Source organism: Salminus brasiliensis, chromosome 9 (genome assembly GCF_030463535.1).
Source record: "Salminus brasiliensis chromosome 9, fSalBra1.hap2, whole genome shotgun sequence".
In the NCBI taxonomy this organism is placed as follows: domain Eukaryota; kingdom Metazoa; phylum Chordata; class Actinopteri; order Characiformes; family Bryconidae; genus Salminus; species Salminus brasiliensis.
In genome coordinates this window covers 27,121,056-27,138,754 of record NC_132886.1, presented here as the reverse complement: position 1 = coordinate 27,138,754, position 17,699 = coordinate 27,121,056, and the positions used below count along the sequence as shown (strand labels likewise).

Below are 17,699 nucleotides of genomic sequence, written 5' to 3'. Positions count from 1 at the left end.
GTAGAGCGAAGCCAACCAACGGGCCACCAAAATGTCGGCTCTTTTTCGCTATAAATTCCCCCAATCAGCTAATAAGCATTTAGAAATGGTGCATAAAAGAATCCAGCTCCATAGTCAATAGAAAGACAGAGTGCAACCTTTATTTCCACATAAAGTGTACAAATAAGGTGAAGACTAAGGCATTACATATAATGCGTTAGCCTGAGACAGCCAGCACTCTCCCAAGGCAGTCTAAAAAGGGATGGCTCCGTTTGGGCCTTATGTACCGTCCTTATCTTGCTGTGACTATCCCTACGCATATTTTTCTTACGTTTGGGTCCGCTTATATCACTGTGGAAAGCCCCGCACTCTTTAGCCCAATTACTTTTTGTACCCGCTTATGTTCTGTGTTCTCACAACCCTATTTTTTTTTTTAAAAAGAGTACTAACACCTGCAAGGCCAATTGTGCTGACCATCACGTACTGCAGAATTTTTGGGTTCTTTTTCAATTAGTTTGCCTCTGATTCACCCCTGCCTAATCTCCCAAGGGTATTAATCTTGAGTGTACATCAATGCTGACTGTCTCAGCCATGGTCATTATAGCAGAACACACACATAGAACATTCGTACATTATTCGTACATTACAGTATTCGTACATCCAAATAATCCATCACTACCTCTTTAAACTTGAGGGAAATTGAACTTGAAGGACAAAAACGATCTCAAAAGATCCAGCAGTGGGGCAACTGGATCGGTGTGCTTAAATAGCCTACAATTACTGGCTGGGGTGACTTGGGGCCCCCCCTGGTGGCAGGAGAATGCCTTGCCTTAGAGCTACCCCTTACAGAACCCCCCCCCCCCCCCCAAGGGGCAGCACCCGACATCCCCAACCCAGCAGCACGGTCCCGACGAAACGCCCAGATGAGCTCGGGGTACAGAATGTGGCGGGAGGGCACCCAGGACCGCTCCTCCGGACCATAACCCTCCCAGTCCACTAGATACTGGAGCCTGCCCCGGATCCGACAGACATCCAGATGGCACTTGACAGTGTAGGCCGGCGCACCGCCAACTGTACACGGGCCTGGCGGATCGGCAGGACCCACGGAACACAAGATGAGCCTGAGGTGGGACACGTGGAAGGTGGGGTTAACACGCATCGAAGGGGGAAGGGCAAGGCGGTAGGCAACGGGATTGACCCGTTGGTCTTATATGGTCCGATGTAACGAGGTGCCAACTTGTGGGGAGCACCACACAAGGGCAGATCCTTAGCCGAAAGCCAAACCCATTGCCCAGGATGAAAGGTCGGAGCTGGCCTTTGCCTCCTGTCTGCATAGCACTTCTGAGCAGCTACCGCAGACAGGAGGGGGCCCACGGTCTGACACAATGTCAGAGGGGAGTCCGCGAACCCAAACCACCTGGTTGAGTACGAGATCCACTGTCTCTTTAGCTGATGGCAGCTTTGGAAGAGCCACAAAGCAGCCAGCCTTGGAGAACCTGTCCAAATGACAGTGTTGCCACGTGATCGGGGCAATCCTGTGATAAAGTCAAGGGACAGGTGGGACCAAGGACGTGTGGGGACAGCCAGAGGGAGCAGCAGACCAGTGGGCCTGGTTCTGGGATCTTTGCATTGAGAGCACACCAAACAGGAAGCTACATGAGCATGCACGTCTCCTTCCATGCCGGGCCACCAGAATCGCTGTCGCAGAAGCTCGAGCGTGCGTGTAGTCCCTGGGTGTGCTGCCTGGGAGGACGCATGGCCCCACTGAAGCACCCGTTCCCTTACAGGCCCGGGTATGTAAAGTCGATCCGGGGGGCCACCACCCGGATCAGGTTTAGTGAGGTGAGCCCGTTTGATCGCGTCCTCTGGTCCCCATCGGATGGGCGCCACAATCCGGGTTTTGAGGACTATAGTCGTGGGCGTGTTTGATAGAGGAGGGGGCTCCAACTGGCGAGAGAGAGCATCAGGTGTTCTTCGAGCCTGGTCGGAACGATAATACGAAATCGAACTAAGTGAAGAACAATCCCCACCTGGCCTGGGGCGGATTAAGACGTTTGGCCTGTTGGATATAGGCCAAATTCTTGTGGTCCATCCAGACCAGAAAGGGATGTTTTGCTCCCTCAAGCCAGTGTCTCCACTCCTCTAATGCAAGCTTGACCGATAATTCGCGGTTACCCACATCATAATTCCGTTCAGCTGGGGTAAGGCGGTGGGAGAAGTAGGCACAGGGGTGCAGGTTTTGGCCAGGGCCAGACCGTTGGGAGAGAACTGCACCCACGCCTACCTCAGAGGCGTCCACCTCCACGATGAATGGAAGTTCCGGGTCGGGCAACTGGAGAACCAGGGCCGTGGTCAACAGGCGCCTTAGGGTGTCGAATGCTTCCTTGGCCTCCATGGACCAAATGAACCTCCCTGACGTCTTCCTTGTCAAAGCAGTCAAAGGGGCTGCCACGGAGCCAAAATTCCTTACGACACAACAAAGCCCAAAAAGGAGATCGACTGCGCATGGAACTGTGATTTCTCCAGTTTGATGAACAGTTGGTTCTCCAGGAGCAACTGGAGAACCCGCTGGATGTTGTCGACGTGTTCGTCTACGGACTTACTATAGATGAGAATGTCATCTAAATAGACGAACACGTATCTGTCCAAAGCCTCCCGGAGGACCTCGTTGATATACTGTTGGAAGACGGCGGGCCCATTCATCAAACCGAATGGCATGACGAGGTTCTTGTAATGCCCAGACAGGGTGATGAACGCCGTCCTCCACTCATCCCCTCTTTGACCCTGGACATAGTCCTCCATTGCCTGACACTCTGGTGCCGACAAAGAAAACAGCCTACCCCTAGGGGGGGTAGTGCCAGGGAGGAGGTCAATGGCGATGTCAAAGGGTCTGTGGGGGTGCAGCAGCTGGGCCTGCCATTTACTAAACACCTCCTGAAGGTCCCAGTACTCCCTTGGGACTCGTGAGGAGTCAAAACCTTCGGGACTGGTGTCAGTACCCACAGTAACTCTAGGGGTCTTGAGGCATGAGGACCGACAGACTGGCCATGTGGGGGTTATGACGCTGGAGCCAAGGGAAACCCAGCACCAACTGCAAGTCAGGAGTGCTGATAATGAAAAACACTGCTGCTTGGTGTGAGGACCAACTCGCAGCGTCAGAGGGTGGGTTTGGTTGGACACCACCCCGGGCTCCAGTAACCGACCATCTATGGCCACTATAGGCATGGGCTCCCTCAAGGGGACCAGCGGCAGAGCCAACTTCCTGGCGAGGCCGGCATCTAGAAAGTTCCCTGCCGCTCCAGAGTCCAAAAAGGCATCAAGTCCATCAGTGGTCTCCCCTCACCTGATGGACATTGGCATTTCCCCAAGAGTTCTGGGCAAGCAGCACGGAGGTGCCCAGAGATCCCACAGTAGAGGCACCTGCCTTCACGCATGCGGGCCTCGCGCTCCTGCCGTGGCAGACGAGTGTGTCCCAGCTGCATGGTCTGGGCCCTACTGCTGAGAGGCCCCCGAAGAGAGCCTGAGACAGCAGATGGGCCCCGAAGAGCAGTTTGACTGACGTTAACAAATCTTTCTCAATATGACTGAATGGTTTGTGCAGCTGATGTGGAGCACCTGATTCTGACATTTAGACACCTGAACTTTAGACATTTTAAGTAGTAATAAATGTGGGGTGTTCTTACTTTATCCTCACAAGAAAACTCTTTTCTATTACAGTTAACACATGGTACTTATATCTTCAGTTTTATATTTTTAGCTGTGTTACCTCCATCTCTTAATATTGTTAGAATGAAGATCAAATGTACAGATGATTAAATATGTTCTCCTTCTGATTGGTTTAGTGTGGTTTAGTGTTTGTTTAAGTATTAAAATTGGCAGGGACACAATGTTGAAAGATTGAAAATGTTGAAAAATTGTTTCTAATTAATGTTATTTTTTAGTAAATGAATTTGTTATACAGTGTATTTGAAATGTGTGCACACCGTTTTTAATTTACATTCAGAATAATATAATAATAACTCAGTAACTTTTATTACTCAAAAACATTTAAAAGCACCTACGTTACTCAAGACCAGGATCTGTGTTGTTCACCCCTGAATCTCAGCATTCTACACTGTGTAGCAGACTCATTGAACCCCAGGAACGGACCGTAGGAACCTTTGGGGGCAGATTCATGGTAGTAAGCTTAACTCACTTAGCTTCACTCACGAAGCATAGTTACAGTCTTGAGCTCAGGTAACGAGCTGTACGTGCTTGAGGTACTCATGGTAGCGAGCTGAACGTACTGGAAGTATTCAGGGTAGCGAGTAGCGAGCCCCGTGATCGTATCGGTTCTGTCACGTAAGTTCAGGAGCGCCTGACAAGCGTAGTCTTTTGTCCTGGCACGCTAGCCTATCCCTTGTGACTCGCTAGCCTCAGGTGTGCACCTTTGTTTTGCCCCAGTTCAGTTGGCACAGTTATATTTTGGTTTACCCTTTATCCCTGTAAAGTTTGCTGCCTTTTCTTGTGTTTACCCCCACCCCTGAGAGTGTTCACCCTTATTGTCAGACCTGACGGATCATGACAGAATTCTCGGCCAAAAGCCTCCGAACAGCGGGGATGGAGGCCTTGAATCAGGCTGTTCGTGCCCAAGGTCAATTCTTGGGGCAACAGCAGCACACTCTGCAGAGTGTGTCAGAGACTGTTGGTCACCTGGTGTAACCAATCGGCCTTGGTGGCTCTGTACTGCAAGGGGCTTAGCCCATGTCTGTAGTGGGGGTTGACGTGCCGGGGTGAGTCATTAGAGCTGGACGAGCTTATCGCGCTTGTCATCTGGTTAGATCAGCTCCTTAGTCATCCTATCAACCCCAGGTCCCAGAGAGCTGGGGGTACAGCAGTCGGGCAGCTTAGGGTAGAGAAACATTTATGACTACCCGTCCCAACGTCGTCAGCAGTGCCTGTCAGTGAGCCCATGGAGAGGGGCATAGGTAGCCTCATACCGGAGGAGCACAGCAGGCGGAGCTGTGACGGGCTCTGCTACTACTGCGGAGTGGCAGGCACCGAAGTAAGAACTGCAAGAGACGACTCAAGGTCAAATCATGCCTGTTCACCAAGTGTAATGCAGTGAGTGTTCCCGTCCAGGGACTCGTCTCCCAGTCGATCACGTTGCCGGTAACGATATCCTATCAGTGCCAGTCTCTTGTTGTTTTCTCTTGATATCCTACGATATCCTATCAGTGCCAGTCTCTTGTTGAGCACTGATCGACTGCGGAGTGGAGGGCAGCTTCCTGTGAGCGGACATCGTAGAACGACTGCGCATCCCGACCATGCCGCTCTCGAGGCCCCTCCACATTACCGCCCTGGACGGACAGCCCGTGGGTCCCCTTCCCATCACTCACTCACTGACGGGATCAAGTTCGCCATAAGCTTCCTCCACCAGGAGGTGGCATCACTGCTAGTTCTGCTGGTCTCCGAGCACGAGATGATACTAGGTCAGCCCTGGTTGAGCCAGCATAACCCCCACATTTCCTGGCCCAAACGGGAAATCGTCCCCTGGTCCCCGTATTGTCACGACCATTGCCTTAACCTCATGTCGGATCATGTTGACCTCCGTAGAGAGCCCCGAGCCTGAGAACGTAGTAGTCCTGCCCCCGGAGTATGCTGAAATGCAGGACGTGTTCAGTAAATCCAGTGCTGCTAAGCTCCCCCCCCCCCCCCCCCCATTTGATTGATCTAGTGGAAGGTTCCATGTTGCCCAAAGCTCGGATCTACCCCTGGAACTTTATGAATTTATTGAATTTTATGATCTCTAGCTGACTCCTTGAACCCAAGGAATGGACTGAACCATAGGAACCTTTGGGAGCAGATTCATGGCAGTGGGCTTAACTCACTTAGCTTTACTCACGAAGCATAGTCACAGTCTTGAGCTCAGGTAACGAGCTGCACGTACTTATGGTACTCATGGTAGCAAGCTGAACATACCGGAAGTATTCAGGGTAGCAAGCCCCGTATCGGTTCTGTCTTTTGGGTTCGGCAGCTGACAAGCCCTGTCTTTTGTTTTTACTGGTGTACCCAGGCACTGCCTGTAGGTTTTGGTTAGTGTTATAGTTCAGACTCAGTCCTGGCATACTAGCCTATCCCTTGTGTCTCGCCAACCTCAGGTGTGCACCTTTGTTTTGCCCCAGTTCAGTTGGAACAGTTATATTTTGGTTTACCCTTTATCCCTGTAAAGTTTATCCCTGTAAAGTAGATCCGTTTATTGTTTTAATAAACATTCTCGCTTTGGTCCATCCCCTGCGAGTGTTCACCCTCATTGTCAGACCTGACGTATCAAGACAGTAGCAACACTGCAGATGCAATCAAACTACTGTAACATTTACACCAAATGTAGAATCTAAATGTACAAAGTTTGATCTTATCCTGATAAAAATACTGATTATATTATAAAAGTAAAATCAGCTCTGATCTCTTTATCATTTCATCTCAACAGAAAAACCCACAACAACACTGAGGGTGTATCCTAACACCACTGTCTATACTGGAGACACACTTACTCTGACCTGTGATCTGCAGATCTCACTCACTGGATGGAGGTTTAGGTGGTACAAAGTCTATCAGCAGTTAAATCCTCTGACTGAATATAAAGACACCAACACACTCAGCATAACAGCGTCTGATACAGGAACAGGAGAGTATCAGTGTATAGCACACAAAGGAGACTACTACTCACACTACAGTGCTCCAGTCAGGATTACAGTAAGAGGTTGGTCATGATTTCTGTTTTCTTTCTACAAACGACTTCATTTCAGAATGAGAGTAAAAATGTTGATCAATTATTCCAGAAGGATTTTAAATTCTGGCTCTTCTTATGAGAAACACCTTCTTCACACTGAGTTTCTACCTTTCTAAAGTCTTTATGATCTTTGAACAGAGAGACCAAAGCCTACAGTGAAAGTGCAGCCAGCTGAGCGTGTGTTCATCAGAGAGAGAGTCACTCTCACATGTGACATAGAAAGTGGAGGAGTCTGGAATTACAAGTGGTTTAAGAATAATGATCCTCTCAGTGAAGGTCAATGGAGGAAGAACTATGAAATCTCTAATGTTGATGGGTCTCATGAAGGTGATTATACCTGTAATGGAACACAGTCAACAGAGCCGCGCTACTCAGAGATCAGTGCTGCTGTTAGACTGACTGTATCAGGTGAGTGTGTCATCTTCCCCACATTATTTCTTGATTTAAAGGTAATGAACTTTGGGCAATTCCTCTCTTCCATTCCTCTCCTTCATAACCTATATAATAATAGTAAATTGAATTAAACTGACTGATTAAAGAGGTCATATCATGGAAAAAAGGGGATTCCCTTTGGACACTGAGCTGCAAAACCTGCTCATTTTGAGTTCACAGTTCCTTTAATGGCACAAGATCCAACTCATTTACTCATGCCTACTACACTTTAGTCCTGCAGATTTCTGATGAGTGTTCTGAGTGCTTTTTTAAATAAGATACAATAGAGGACAGCCAATCAGATTTATTTTTTTTCTGCACATCTTAATGGTGCAGTTCTAGAAATAGCCGGTTTAATCATAAAGATATGTTTGAAAATGGGTAAATGTAAAATTGAATAGGATATGGACATTTTAATGCAGTGGTTCACCCTGTACACTGATCTCTCTACGTCTGGAACAATGTTAAGCTGAGTGGTGATCAGTCACATTACTGATTATCTGTGATGCTTTCTGTTGATAAATGAATCTATCTCCAAACTAATGAAGCTTTTACTGCATAAGAGATAAGATAACATAATCCTTTATTAGTCCCACAGTGGGGAAATTCTCAGTGTCACAGCAAAAAGGGATAGCAGAAAAATGTAGACAAATAATTTACACTATATCCACAATATAAATAAGAATTAAAAAAGCAACAGCAATATTATTTACAGATAAGCAATAGCAATATTATTTACTGCATTACACAGAATTCAGTGTGTCAGTGTTAGTTTAGCTGATGTACTGAGATCAGTGTTTTCTCAGAGAGAGTAAGAATGTGTTGCTCTGTTAAAGATAATTGCTGTGAACTGTGTTAAAGCCAGTATGATACATGTATTTACACGTGTTTTACAGTTTCATACAGTTTTTCATGCTGAATTCTGTAAAAAGTGGTTACAGTATGTGAGATTATACTGTATCAGAGTGTACTCTACAGCTAATGTACATTTATCATAATAATATAATAACTTTGTTTAGCTTGTGTGCAGTTTATGTTCACAAAACATTCATGATTTGGTTTTACTTTCAATTCTCCAACCTCTGTTGATCCCATAGCGTAAAATAATGGTATTTTAAATTTACATGGTCTAAATGTGTTAAGTGGGTGCAAATGAAAAAAATGTCACATTAAAACAATGTGCTCTCTTTAGGTTCAGTGGTGTGAACCAATGATGTGTTCAGAAACGATCATCATTTAAAACTCCTATATTTTAACAAATTAGGAAAATTCAGTTTTCCATGATATGAGGCTGTAAATATATGATATGGGACTCTTTAAAAATGTCAACTGAGCTTTTAATCTAAAGCTGGTTAATGATGTTTGTGACAGAGTGGTTGGAGCAGGTTGCATGCACAAAGGATTTTTATTAGGTCTAAGGCAAAACTCAACATCAGGACAAACAGGGGTCAAATCACGGGCAGAGTCACAGAGTCACAGGTAGTGTCATAGAGACTTCACACCAGCACACCAAACAAAGGTGCTTAAGTGGAGTCTTAATAAGTCTGTTGTGCCTACAGCCAAGCCTCACATGAAAGGCAGAGCCCAGGCCTTGTGCATGGGCCCCCCCACTGAGGCCAGCAGAGGGAGACATTACAATATGAGAACATCAGTGTGATAAAGACTCATTTCATGATTTCATGATCTGAACTCTGTGCTTCATCTCCATCAGCAGATAAACCTAAACCTGAACTCAGATCGAGGCTTAAAGGAGCTGCACTGAGAGGAAACTCAGTGACTCTGGAGTGTGTCCTGGATCAGTCTGCTGGATGGAGGTTTTACTGGACTAAACACACACAGAACCCTCAGAATGAGTTCAGCACTGAAACACGCTCCCACACCATCAGCTCAGTTAGTGTCTCTGATGGAGGTCAGTACTGGTGCAGAGCTGGGAGAGGAAACCCAGTCTACTACACACCCTACAGTGATGCACTCTGGGTAAACATTACTGGTAAGTACGAAAAAGTATGATACAGTGTTGAATTGTTAGAAAGCATGTAGACAGCAGAGGTGATGAGGGTCATGCTGTAAAGAGTGACAGTTATATAGAGACATATTTTGATGTATTTGAAGTTAAATGCTATTTTAAGAATATAAGTTAGAAACAGTTGATGTTTAGTAACATTAATTATTTTATTACAGAAAGTGCTAAATCTGTGTTGTCCATAAAACCTGATAAAGACGTGTTCAGAGGAGAGACTGTCACTCTGAGATGTGACATACAGGCAGGAGGAGACACTGAGTGGAAATACAACTGGATTAAGAGTGATCCAGTGTTTCACTCACACAGCACCACTCAGGAGTACACAATCAGCCCTGTTACAGAGTCTAACAGTGGTAAATACACCTGCAGAGGAGAAAGAAGAAGTGACTCTCAGCTCTCAGAGATCAGTGAAGCTGTTACACTGACTGTGTTTGGTGAGTGAGTGGGTTTCTTCTCATTAGTTATGTGATCATCTTATCACTCTGTATCTTCATGTTTTCTTCTTCTCTATGCTGTCAGGTGAAGCCCAGGCTGTACTGAGCGTGTCTCCTCAGAGCTGGCTGACTGAAGGAGACTCAGTGACTCTAAGCTGTGAGGTTAGAGACTCCTCTACAGGCTGGACGTTCAGCTGGTACAGAGATGGTGAGGAGCTCCACTCAGACAGCAGAAGAGAAGCTGGAGGCTCCTACACTCTCAGTGCTGCTGCTCTACATCACACAGGAGTTTATGAGTGCAAAGCAAAGAGAGGAGAACCAGCCTTTCACACACAGTACAGCAACCTACAGCCACTGTGGATCACTGGTGAGGACATGGTTGAAATGGTTTACATTTACTGACTCTAGATCACCTGTTGCTGTTCACATGATGACCCATAAGTTTTAACTGTACACTTTCAATGTATTCTTACATTAGGTGTTTCCATGAAAGTAGTGTAAATGTATCACCTTAATCAAATCAATGGTTATTTTTTTCAGCATTAGTTTCAACACTGCTATCTAGCACCAAATTGATCTATAGTGCCTATACAAGGTATTCACCCCTTTCCTGCTTTTAGAAATGAAATCATGTTTAATAAAATTTGACTTTTTAGACAAGAATAAAAATATTTGTATTGAAATCTTTATTGAATTGAGGATGAGCTTTGACTTCAGAACATTCACCCTGTTGTTTTTACACCATTTCTGTGTATTTTTCCCTGAATGCTATGGGTCATTGTCTGGCTGGAAAATGTGTAGTTCTCTTGCAGTCTGAATCAGATTGACCTCCAGGATTTCTCCATATTTTTTATTCATTTTACCCTTAACCAGTCGTCCAGGTTCTGCTGTCGAGAAGCATCCCTACAACATGATGCTGCCACCACCATGCTTCATGATGGGAATGGCAAATTTGTGGTTTGGTGTCCACCAAACATAGCATCATAGGTGTCTTGGTGGCCTCCCTCACTATTCTCCTTATTACATTGTCACTCAGTTTGTGAGGACAGCCTGCTCATGGCAGATTTACACATGTACCATATTCCTTCTATTTCTTAAGGATGGACTTAACTGATGGACTTAACTGGGGTGAATATTTTTATAGGCACTGTAACCTGTGCACCTTTCAGGTGATTTCACAAGCAGTGTAAAGACCAGACAAAGGTAGCAAAATGCTACAAAATATTGCATACAATGCAGTTCGTATGAAGCCTCTTTGTTTATTTTGAGAGACATTATAGCATTATGACCTTCACAGCACTGACTTCATAAGTAAGGCTTCAGTGCTTTGGTGAATCTGTTTCTGTGAGTTTTCTCTTTATTCTTCAGCTTCGCCTCCTCCAGTCTCTCTGATCATCAGTCCCAGCAGAACACAGCACTTTATTAATGCCTCTCTGTCACTGAGTTGCAAGGGACAGAGTGAATCTACTGGGTGGAGAGTAAGTCGATACACACACAGTGGGAAGGTATCAGACTGTACATCAGGCTGGGGATCAGTTACAGGATCTACCTGCAGCATCAGCTCTCTCTCCACATCTCACACTGGAGTGTACTGGTGTCAGTCTGAATCTGGAGGGAGGAGTCGTCCAGTCATCATCACAGTGCACAGTAAGTCTACAGTATTCCTATCACAGGAGTCCAGTATATGGAGCTGCACTATTAAATCATTTTGAATAAATCTGCTGTAAGAAATTCACATGAAGTCTACACAGTATGGCTGGGTGTTCAGGTGATGACCTGTTAAAGTAATCAGTAATCTAATCTAAAATGAGCATAATGTAATCTGATTATTTTACTCTAGAGTCTGGAGGAATGATCCATCTTGTTGGAAATCAGGAAACCACCTAACTGTTAAGAAATATAACACTCAGTATAGTGTACAGGTGCATGTCCAGTGCTGTTCAAATGTGTTTCAGATAAATATGTTTATTATTAAAAATAAGTGTCACATCTATGCTTCTGTTGTGCCTCACCATTTTCTCACCGTTTTCTGTCACGCTCCGTTCGGTTTCACCATGTGGTTCCTAACCCCGCCTGTATGTCATTGATCCCACCTGTGCCTTATTTGTAGCCTTGCCCCCTTGTTAGCTCCAGGTGTTCTTTGTTTGTATTTGTTATAAGTGCCCCTCTGTTTCAGCCTTCATGTATCTATATGGCCATGTCAGTATATGGTGATTTTACCAGTTTGTTTATTATAAACTAAACATTTACATTCGGTTTACACATCATATTTTATTGGTGTTTGACATGTGTCCTATTTGAACACACAGTCTGTCAGGTTTCCTTTAAAACAGTTGTTTTTCTGAGAATACATTCAACAATAGTTTATACACCCTACTGTATCAAATGTGTGTGTGTGTGTTTGTGTAACAGGTCTGTCTAGTTCAGAAACTCGATTCTCAGTCCTCAGTCTGCTCAGTAGTCTGCTGGCGATGTCTCCATATCTGCTGGTGTCCATCATACTGGGGGTCAAATGCTACAGAGCTCGAGGTAAGAACTCACTGTAAACACACTGTAAAGCTCACTGGATCAGAAATCTCTGTTCCACTTCAGCTGAATCAGGATCTCTGATTAAAGTTCATCACTGTGTGTTTCACAGCTCAGCCTGATGAGGTGAACAGGACGTAAGCTCTGATAGAAGGAGGAACATCTTACTGAGTGCTGAACTCCAAGTCTTCATGTTGGAGTTCTAATCCTGTGTGCTTTTAGCATCCTGTTAGAGATTCTCCAGTCTGGCAGATCAGCAGTAGAGGATTTTAACAGCAACTTTATCCACTGAAACACCAACAGCTTCACTTTCTCTCCCTGACAGTAAGTGTAGTACTAGTAATGAGGCAGGTGTGGCGCTGTTTCAGCAGCTGTCTGTATTTCCTCCTCAGTTTTAATACTTTGTATCATTTTATCCGTCTTTTATCCATCCAAACTAATTTGTCTTATTCTAAAATATATTAACTGTTATACTGCAATAATTATCTTGCTTTCATAAGTTAGATTTCATATTAAGTGGAATTTTAAGACAGGACAAACTAAGTACTCTTTTTTTACCTTTAATATTTTCTTGTTTATTTTTTAATATTCTCATTTTTTATAGTATTTCTGTAATATTTTATTAATAAACTTTAAAAATAAACATTATGAAGTGGAATTCCGTTCATTATAATAATGCTAATTATGTTCATTTCATTATAAATGCACAACTTCAGTATTTCACACACTGTGCTGCACTAAATCACATTAACCACAACTCTTATAGCTTAAACATGATCCTTTCAAATAAACTGCCAACGTTAATCAGCATTCCTTAAGTACTGATCATATCCCCAATATACTTTTTTTATATTGACCATCCATATCTAACATTCCAGGTCAACAACAAATTTGATCGTAGTGATTTTCTAACGATCAAATTCGATCAAAAAGCTGGTACGATAGAAAAGCAATGCCAAACATAAACTATACCAACAATTTACATATATGAGAGGGCGTGGCAAGGAACAGGGTGCAAGTGTGAACAGGAGGGACAGGAACTGACGAGATACAAAACAAGATCGGACAGGGAGCTTGACAATAGGCCGGACACTGGACCTAAATGGGGACTGGAGACATGACTGGACATATGACTTTAAAGGTGATTGGGACAGAAATTGGTACTGGACAGGGAACAGGACAGGGATAGACATAGAAGCAAGAACTAAGAGACCATGCTGGAAACAGGGACAAAAACCATGACCGGAACAGGGACAGAAACCAAACTAGAAACAGGCACCGGGATACTCAAGACAGGAACCAGGACATGAACATGTACAGAAACAAACACAAAATGAGGTCCAGGACTAACAAAAGGCTAAGGCTAATGTCTAAGGAAATTACGATTTGGGGATCTTCTTCACAGAGTCAGAGGCGGACGCGAACACCGGCATAGAGTCAGGGGCGGACTGGTCCGCCAGCACAGAAGCAGATGACCTGGGAGTCAGCACATAAGCAGATGACCTGGGAGCTGGCAAAGGAGCTGAAGTGATGGGCGCTGCAGGCACAGACATCGTAACTGAAGCGGCGGGCACTGCTGGCACTGGAACGAAGGCAGCAGGCATTGCTGGCACAGGATCTTAAGCAGTGGGCACCGCCATCATGGACGCAGGAGCAGGGGGCACTGCTTGCCTTGTTGCAGGTGCAGATAGCACTGCAGGAACAGTGACAGTAGCAGCTGGCACTGCTTGCCCCGGTAGCAGGCGCAGATGCCACTGCCAGGACAGGAACAAAGACAGGGGCAACTGGCACTGCCGGAACAGGAACAGAGACAGGAGCAGCTGGCACTGCTTGTCTTGTAGCAAGTGCAGATACCAGTGCTGAGACAGGAAAAGAGACAGGGGCAGCTGGCACTGCTTGCCTTGGGGCAGTCGCAGATGCCATTGCCAGAGCAGGAACAGGGGGCCTGGGTGCAAACCACGTCAAGTGGGTCCCATGAGCTAGGATACTCATGCCAGGCGCATCTGGCCCAGGGATTACCCGCTACATCCATTATGTTGGTCTGTCCTTCTGTCATGCGGATTGCTGAGGCAGGAGGCAGAAGCAGACGTACACACAGGTATTATTTACAGATACGTAATATTAAGGCAAGCCAGGAAACAAAGAAACAAGAAAAAGGGGACTTCTAAATAAATACTTACCAGAGAACCCAAGAACATAAAGCAAATGAAGTGAGGACCAGACTAAGACAAGAAAAACCTAAAGACATAAACATAAGCAAGATAACAATGAGACATTGTCTAGCTGAACAGACAAACTGAGCGAGGTAACAATTGGAACAACAGACAATGACAGGATACACTCAGACTCAAAATACCTGTGGGTGAAGTGAGCAGTTAATTGCCTTTGAAAAAGAAAGCCTGCAGGTGGAAAAAGAGTGGGTACAGCTAAAACTGGAAAAAAAATGCTACAGGGAAGAAGAGGCATCATAAAGTACACTCTAAACATTTATGCTGAGGATAGAGCAAAACACCATTTATCCACTACACCATTGATACATACAACCATATAACCCCTCCAATACCAGGAACATGCAGACTACATAATCCAAGCTGGTAAATTTGATTATTGTTCACATTAAATGTAGTGTACATGATGCAATTATGTTTTAAAAAATAAATATTGATTTTCATTAATTCCTGCTTTTAGTGAATTTTTAAAAGGAGCATTGGTGGCCTCTGTCATTTTTGAGGCAGAACTACATGGAAACATCAAGTTAGGAAGTACCTAGTGCCTTACAATCAGAAAACTCTTAAATTTATGAAATGAGTTTAAGCACTGCAGTATGTACTGTGGAAAATGACTCCTCGGGGGGTATTGCACATTGTATTTTTACATTGAGGACCTCTATTCCCTGAACATGTGTGTAGTTTAAGTGTGTGTGTATGTGGTCCGCTGGGAGCAGTGCTGGTTCTGAAGGTTTTTGGTGAAGCAGCCTGTCTCTAAAGGAGCTGCCCAGTGCTGCCAGAGTCTCATGCATGGGGGTGGGAGCTGTTCTCTAGCATGGATGCCAGGTTTGTTGTCATCCTCCTGCCTCCCACCACCTGCACTGGGTCTGAGAAGCTTCCCAGGACAGTGCCGGACCTCTTTTGTTCAGTCTCTTCTTGTCTGCCGTCGAGATGCTACTGCCCCAGCACACCACGCCATAAAAGATGGCAGATGCCACCACTGTGTCAAAGAAAGTCCTCAGGAGTGCTCCCTGCACCCCAAAGGACTTCAGTCTCCTCAGTAGGTAGAGTCTGCTCTGGCCTGTCTTGAAGAGTGCAGCAGTGTTAACTGACCAGTTCAGTTTGTTGTTAAGATGAACACCCAGGTATTTATAAGAGTCCACTCTCTCGATGTCCATACCCTGGATGTTCACTGATGGAGGGGGTGTCTGCACCACCAGTTCTTTGGTCTTTCCTGCGTTTATCTGAAAGTGGTTCTGCAGACACCAGTCCACAAAGTCCTGAATCAGTTCTCTGTACTCACGGTCCTCCTCATTAGTTACAAGGCCGACAATCGCTGAGTCATCAGAGAACTTCTGGAGGTGACAGGTGGGTGAGCTGTACATGAAGTCTGCAGTGTACAGGCTAAAGAGGAACGGTGCCAAGACCGTTCCTTGAAGGGCCTCTGTGCTGTTGACCACCATATCAGAGACACAGTCCCGTACCCTCACATACTGTGGCCGGTTGGTGAGGTAGTCCAGTATCCAGTTTGACAGATGACTGTCCACTCCACAATTGTCCAGCTTGTCCTTTAGGAGCCCTGGCTGTATGGTGTTAAAAGCACTGGAGAAATCAAAGAATGTGATTCTCAGAGTCCTCTCTGGCTTCTCCAGGTGAGAAAGATCTCTGTGTAGAACATGATGGTAGTGCTACAGAGTGGGGATACAGTAGGGGTGTTTGTGTTGGGGAGGGCTAGGTGATTGATCAAATCTGTTGAAAAATAGATTCACAATAGAAGTTCATTCACCCACTTTTGGTCCCCACCACCTGGGAATTGGACTTGTGTGGCCAGATATGGTTTTAAGGCCTTTCCAAACTCCCCTGATATTGTTCTGCTGTTCTTACAGCTTCTTCCTGCAGCTGGCTTTCTATTCTCCGATCTTCCTTCTCAGTTCCCTCTGCACAGCTTCCATCCTAATCACCAGATCTGAAGGCCCTCTGGATTAATCCATGGCTTGTTGTTGGAAAAATACTAAACAGTCTTGGTGGGGACAGTGTTATCCACACAGAAGTTGACATAGTCTATGATGCAGTGAGTTAGATTGTGAATGTCCTCCCCATTAGGATCACTCAGTTCTTCCAACACTGTTGTTGGGTACGCAACTATCAAGATAACATGCGAGAATTCCCTCTAGAGATAGTACACAGATAGTACATAGATATGGCACATATGTCCTTTTTTATATGTTTCTTCAAAAAAAAAGAGAAAACAATGTCTCTGAAAGTCTGGCTTATTTTATCTATGCATGTAAGGAATAGGTACCTAAACCATGGGCTGTTCGCTGGATAGAACTGGTTACTAAATGACCAGATGAGGTTGGAACAGGAAATGGCTGTGGTTTGTGTGGGGTAAAATAGATGCTGCTGGCTTTCTAAGGCCTCTCTTGTTGTAGATGTCCTGTATGGGAGGAAGTGCAGCTGTGGTGATTGGTTTACACCACCCTCTGTAGGGCCTTGTGTTTATCAGCAGTGGTGCAGTCATACCACACCATTACACAGCCAGTCAGAATATATATATACAGTCATATCAGAATATTATGACCATCCCTGGATTGGAATGAACACAACCTAGTACTGCAGTGACACTGAAAAGGGTGTGGTGGTTTGTTAGTGTGTGTGTTGCATTGGTACACTGGAGTTTTTAAACACCTTAGTGTCACTGCTGGACTAAGAATAATCCACCAACCAGAAATATGACAGCCAGTGTCCTGTGGGCAACGTCCTGTGACCACTGATGAAGGACTAGGGGATGAAACTGTTTCTAAAGGTTTGTCACCTTGGTACATATATGTGAAGCTATATATTAACAGTCATGTTAACAGATGTGTGAATGATGTTTATTCAGTATTTATAAATTAATGTTAATCAATATAGCTGCATGCTTTTAGAGCTATTTTACTCCCTCCCATCCTCACTCACGTGGTTGTGGTTTGTCTCAATTGTTTCAGCAGTGACTTCAACCATTGCAGGAGGGGGAGGAGATGCTAAAAGGGTTTTTGCTTATCTCATCCCATCAGATTCTCAGTAAAGAGCAGACTAAAATACATGAGCTTTTCTTTTAGACCAGCTACACTTTAAAATAAAGAATGTAAAAGCATACGTTTTTCACTTTAATAATAATAAAAAATGACAACACATTTTATTTATAGGCGCCTTTCAGGAATCGCCGTACATAAAAGGTCGCCATACATAGAAGTTTGCCATACACAAAAGAATAAAAACAAAAAACATTAATGTCATGGCGTGTACAGCTAGTCCAAGAGGGATGAACACTTGCAGAGATGGAC

At 44.9% G+C, this 17,699-nt stretch overlaps 1 protein-coding gene across 1 annotated transcript in view; it reads left to right on the top strand.

Moving 5' to 3' along the window:
- LOC140562762 (basement membrane-specific heparan sulfate proteoglycan core protein-like) overlaps positions 1-12,307 on the top strand; it is a 221,583-nt gene extending 209,276 nt beyond the window's left edge. The window contains exons 24-29 of the mRNA XM_072688621.1: positions 8,898-9,173; positions 9,365-9,640; positions 9,726-10,007; positions 11,009-11,287; positions 12,053-12,169; positions 12,279-12,307. Coding sequence (XP_072544722.1) covers positions 8,898-9,173; positions 9,365-9,640; positions 9,726-10,007; positions 11,009-11,287; positions 12,053-12,169; positions 12,279-12,307 — 1,259 coding nt within the window. The remainder of the gene's footprint in view (positions 1-8,897; positions 9,174-9,364; positions 9,641-9,725; positions 10,008-11,008; positions 11,288-12,052; positions 12,170-12,278) is intronic.
- Positions 12,308-17,699: the final 5,392 nt, after the last annotated feature.